Below are 6000 nucleotides of genomic sequence, written 5' to 3'. Positions count from 1 at the left end.
AATTATGTAAATGGGTCCAAATGTTAACTGAGGAGTCCAAGCAAAAGGTATACAAGCATTCACTGTACTTGCCCTTCCAATTTTATGTCTGAACACTTAAGAATATAAATGANAATTATGTAAATGGGTCCAAATGTTAACTGAGGAGTCCAAGCAAAAGGTATACAAGCATTCACTGTACTTGCCCTTCCAATTTTATGTCTGAACACTTAAGAATATAAATGACCATTAATATGAAAAGGTACTCAAAATCATTATTCATCAGAGAATTTAAACTACAACTAGATAACACATGACCACTAATAGAATAGCAACACTCAAAAGGACTGATAAGATCAAGTACAGGCAAGGATGTGGAGCAACATGAACATTCATACATTATTGGTGGGAGCAAAATGTGGCACAATCATGTAGAACAACTATGTGACAGCTTCTTATAGTTATTTTTTTTAAGTTTATTTATTTTGAGAGAGGGCAAAGGGGAAAGAAGGAGACGGAGGGGAGAGAGGGAGAGAAAGAGAGAGAATCCCAAGCAGGCTGTGTGCGGTCAGCACAGATCTCAACATGGGACATAATCTCACAAACATAACCAGAGCCAAAAGCGAGAGCCAGATGCTTAACCAACTGAGCCACCCAGGCACCCATGACAACTTCTTACAATTAAGTATGCATCTATTAATGCCGGGAGTCAGCAAAATACCACCCACTAAATCCAATCTAAGGACAGNGTCATGATCTTATGGTTCGTGGGTTCGAGCCCCGCGTTGGGCTCTGTGCTGACAGCTCAGAGCCTGGAGCCTGTTTCAGATTCTGTGTCTCCATCTCTCTCTGCCCCTCCCCTGCTCATGCTCATGCTCCGTCTCTCCCTGTCTCAAAAATAAAAACTATAAAAAAAAATTTTTTAATAAAATAAAATGTATTTACTACCCAGAAACAGATTTACTGTTCATGCAGGAAAAAGTTGCTTTGTCTCTCATCTACCCAATGACCAGGTAATTCCACTCCTAGGTATTTATCCAAGAGAAATCAAAGTATATGTTTACCCAAAGATTTGTACTAGATTATTAAAGAAGTCTTATTCATAGTAGCTAAAAACTGGCAGGTCAATGGGTCTAATGTGATAAGCAAGCGTATCCTAAAATTCACATGGAAGAGCAAAAAGACAAAAATATTGAGGAGAATTTTGAAAAACAGGATGGGAAAAAGGAGACCAAAAGAAAAACCGCATAATCATCTTTAAAAGCCATTTTTTTTCCATTACACATTGTTTACAAGGTAGTTTGCTTTCTTTATATGGCTTATCACTTAATAGTTGTAGTAACTGTTAGCCTTTTCTCCCTGCTTAAATATCAAAAGCTAGTTGTGAAAAATATTAACTTGCCATTTAAAAACAACTGCTGGCGCCCCTGGGTGGCTCAAAGCATTCAACTTCAGCTCATGTGGTTTTTGACCCCTGCATCAGGCTCCATGCTAACGGCCCAGCTCCAGCTGAGGTGACTGGGGCCTGCTTGCCTGCTTCAGATTCTGCCTCTGTCTCTCTCTGCCCCTCCCCCACTCACACGCTCTCTGTCTCTCTCAAAAATAAACATTTTAAAAAATCAACTGTTCTATTTTCCTACTGCAATATTTACATTTCCATTTATGAAATTAATATAAAGCAAATAAGTTTTTTTAACTCCAAGTTACATTTAAAATGCTCACCTCCTGGGGCACCTGGGTGGCTCAGCCAGTTAAAAGTCTGACTTCAGCTCAGGTCATGATCTCAAGGTTCGTGAGCTGGAGTCCCACATCAGGGTCTGTGCTAATGGCTCAGAGCCTGGGACCTACTGTGGATTCTGTCTCCCTTTCTCTCTGCTCTTCCCCACTCACACTCTGTCTCTGTCTCTTGCTCAAAAATAAACATTAAAAAAAATTTTAAATGCTTGCCTCCTGAAAATAAACATTGCAATGTTAACAATACATCTGAGTAGCAAGACCTGTTCATATTACCCATATTGTAAAGCCATTTAGATACAATGATAATCTTTTTGATCACATGTTAAAATAGCAAAGTAAACTGTTCCAGGAATTCACCTTTTTGGTTTAGTGCTGAGGCCTAAACTCTGAACATTCCAACTATCATTATTATCCTAAACAGTATCTTTCCAGAAAAGTACTTAAAGTAGTTTATACTAAGAGAAGTGTTGACTGAGCATGCATTGCCTCTACTCTGGACCCTGAGAAATCTTATTCTAAATTGTGTATTGTAATCTCTGGTAGGCTCATTTCCACTTTCAGCAAAAAGTAACTAAAAGTCTTGAAAATGTAAAACGACCATCTCTGCTTTAGAAGGATATGAAGGACCATCTTAAAACTCTGACCAACTCTTCTGAAACTAGTTTTTTCAAAGCCTTGAAAGTGACGGTCTACCTCTAGATCAGAACGTTATGGGTGAGTCTGGGTTGTGTGAATGGAGGTCTCAATCTCTGGATTCCTCAAGAGAAGATTTACAGGAGGATCCACACTCGAATAAAGACAGCCAGACAGAAAGTAGTAACTGCAAAGCAGTTTATTAAATCAGAAGTACACTCTCCAGGTGGGAGAGCTGGCCCCTACATTGTTTTGGGATTGGATATTATTGGGTCTCTCCAGGCTGGGAGGAGCTGGGACAGACAGTGGGATGGTCTCTAAAGGAGGCTGCTTCCAGACTGTGCCTCGGGGAGTTCATTCCACTGCTCCTACACAGCTTCTACCTAACAAGAACACAAAGCTAGAAAATTAAAAATGGGAAAAAGCAGTCATGCTGTTGGGAGCTACAATACCAACACTGAAATACAAACATATGTGAAAAAAATCTAAATATAATCATTTTGGAAACTCCTCCCACAGGTTGGGAGGAGTTTTTGACCCTACAAGGTTTGTACCATACCATCATGGCAGCCTTTCTCTAAGGCGGGGGCTGTACCCACTACACAAATGCATTATAATGAATCTAGGGGTTACCCTGGGGTAGAGTTGGAAGAAGAGAGCACCCGTGCTGCACCTGTGGTTCTTTGGTCTCTAGGCCTCAAGGTCTTGGAAGCCATGAGGTCAGGATGCAGTGCTTCGGGGCTTCTACTGTTGAGCTTATTTATCCCCATCCTTGCCTCCAGCTCAGGTCTCTACAATTCCCCTTAAATGGCTTGATACTGCGCCTCGGGGAGTTCCTTCCACTGCCCCTACATAGCTTCTACCTAACAAGAACACAAAGCTAGAACATTAAGAATAGGAAAAAGCAGTCATGCTGTTGGGAGCTACAATACCAACACTGAAATACAAACATATATGGAAAAAAAATCAATATAAATAATTTTGGGCCATCCATGCCAACAGTCACCTTCTGAGAACACAGGATAAAGAAGTATATCTTGATACGAGAAAAATAAGACTTGATATTTTTAAAAGTGTCCACAATTCAAGCCTTTTTCTCTCCCAATTTACCCATGACTAAAAATGCCTCCAGACCTAATACACTGAGAGTGAACACGAGACAAGTAGAGAAAATTTTTAATCTATTACTAGCCTGATGGTAACACAAACTTTTTTTCTAAAAGCATTTGCTACCAATAAATGTCTTAGTTTACCAATCAAGAAACAGATTAAAGTAACAGTTTTCTCATTTCATGGATATCTTGTAAGGAATATAAACTATTATTGAAACTATCAGTAAAAACATTATTTGTAAAAAGTCCAGAAACCAATATTTAAAAAGCTACATATGTAAAATAAATTTATGTAATTTCTTGTAAGTAAAAGAGGGCTGGGGTGCCTGGGTGGCTCAGTCGGTTAAGTGTCCAACTTCGGCTCAGGTCATGATCTCACAGTTTGTGGGTTCGAGCCCCACATCAGGCTCTGTGCTGACAGCTAGCTCAAAGCTTGCTTCAGATTCTGTATTTCCCACTCTCTCTGACCCTCCCCTGCACACACTCTCTCTCTCTCTCACCAAAAATAAATCTTTAAAAAAACATTAAAAATTTTAAATAAAAGAGGGCTATTTTAAATGTATCTGTCAAATAAACTAGATAAGATAATCTTTATTTTCAGGAAATTAGAGTAGCTTGTAATGATTTCTCTTTTTTTAAAAAAAAAGGAAGAAAGTCGCAATAAAGCAGAATGAAAAACACATTTCTAGATAAGAAATCACTAATACTGAAAATCCTTTGTATTATCTTCCCACATAATAAAAACTGATGTTACCAATAGGTCCCATTATCAAAAGCAGTGTGAAAGAATGAAAAACAGTATATTTCATCCCCTAAAGTTCTAATAATTTACATTCTTTTCTCATGAGTTTTTTTTCTACTCCATAGTTTATTATTGCTAAAAATGCCTGCTGCAGTAAAAATCCCCAATAAAATTATGTATCATTTACTGCTTTATGTTTTTCCTTTTGTTCATTTCCAGTTAGTATTAGCCTATCTCATTTATCAAACTTTCAGCTGAACACGACAGAGCATTTAGGAAAGTTAAACTATTATAGCATTTCCTTAGTGAGACTAGAATTCAGCTGTGGGAAAACATACTCTCCTAAGTCAGCACGATATAAACATTTCGATAATCTTTCAATCTTTCTCCAGCTTTGTCCAAATCTACATGGTGACCAGCAATCAGTCAAGCAATTTTTAAACTCTACTCTAGATTTTTAAAACCATAGGGGAAAAAAAGTTGAGATACATATTGAAGGGGCACCTGGGTGGCTCAGTCAGTTAAGTGTCCAACTTCGGCTCAGGTCATGATCTCACGGTTCGTGGGTTCAAGCCCTGCATCAGGCTCTGTGCTGACAACTAGTTCAAAGCCTGGAGCCTCTTTCAGATTCTGTGTCTCCCCCTCTCTCTGGCCCTCCTCTGCTCACGCTGTGTGTGTCTCTCTCTCAGAAATAAATTTCAAAAAAACATTTAAAAAAAATTTTTACAGTAATTAGTTGGGTTTTTTTAATTGTGTATACCCTTTTCAGGCCAAGAAGAAAAAAACTTACATATTTTACCTTTTTTTTAATTTACCCCAAATAAGGTCTAGATTCAGATAAAGCAAAAACATACTTACAGAACTAGCGTCAACATCACTGTGGATGGCAACTGTCTTAATACCCATCTTCTTACAAGTTTTAATAACCTATTTTAAAATATATTAATGTTATCTGTTAATAGGGATTCAGATTTCAAGGGGTTTAATAATAAAATTCACAAAGTAAAATGGAAAAAAGATTAAAATTCTACTCACCCTACATGCAATTTCTCCTCGATTAGCAATAAGAATTTTATCAAAAGTCTGAAGAGAGAAAAAACACACATAAGAAATTGTTATTCTCACTTTAGAACCAGAAAACAGGTTTTCCCACAACACTGGATATGATCCTAACAAAATATTACTTTCTAGAGTAGGACTAAATATTTCATCTATGTTCATCTATAACCCAGTTGCTACTAAACTCATCTGGTAGGATTTGGCCCTATAATTAGTCTGCTAAAACATCAACTGATTCGGTTCAGTAAATCTTAAATGAAATAAGGGATATTTATAAATTCTCTTACCAAAAGATAATAATCTTCAAATAACAGTTCTGAATACTAAACAATTTTCGACAGAATTGCTACCACTTACCTGATAATGTATATTCTAAATTCAGGGAATTGATGTGAAGTTTGAGTAACCATCATATCTGAAGCAGCTAAGGCCTTGTAACAGAGTGGCTCCATTCTGGGTAGGCCTAGATACTTCCATTCTAAGCCCCACTTTGCCACTAGCAATAACTTATTTGACTTGAAGCAAATCAATCTCTGTAGGTCTTCACTTTCACATATAAACTGATGGCATTTTAAGGGGAAACTATTTAGTAAGGTTCTCTTCCAACTCTAAAATTGTACAGGCTAATCCTTTTAAAGAAACACCAACTAATGTGGATACCTTTTAGTACACAATTATTTCTGGGTTAGTGAATGGTTATATGTTGAATGGAACTACAAAAAAATTTTAGTTATATTT

The 6000-nt window shown here is 37.4% G+C and overlaps 1 protein-coding gene across 2 annotated transcripts in view; it reads right to left on the bottom strand.

Moving 5' to 3' along the window:
* PCCA (propionyl-CoA carboxylase subunit alpha) overlaps positions 1-6000 on the bottom strand; it is a 402236-nt gene that overhangs the window by 379145 nt on the left and 17091 nt on the right. For both annotated transcript variants that reach the window (XM_077753890.1, XM_077753889.1), the window contains 2 exons: positions 5239-5286; positions 5062-5130 (listed from right to left, as the gene is read on the bottom strand). In XM_077753890.1, coding sequence (XP_077610016.1) covers positions 5062-5130; positions 5239-5286 — 117 coding nt within the window. The remainder of the gene's footprint in view (positions 1-5061; positions 5131-5238; positions 5287-6000) is intronic.

This window comes from Crocuta crocuta, unplaced genomic scaffold, assembly GCF_008692635.1.
Source record: "Crocuta crocuta isolate KB4526 unplaced genomic scaffold, BGI_CrCroc_1.0 scaffold31, whole genome shotgun sequence".
NCBI classification, from domain to species: domain Eukaryota; kingdom Metazoa; phylum Chordata; class Mammalia; order Carnivora; family Hyaenidae; genus Crocuta; species Crocuta crocuta.
This window is presented reverse-complemented; position numbering and strand designations above follow the sequence as displayed.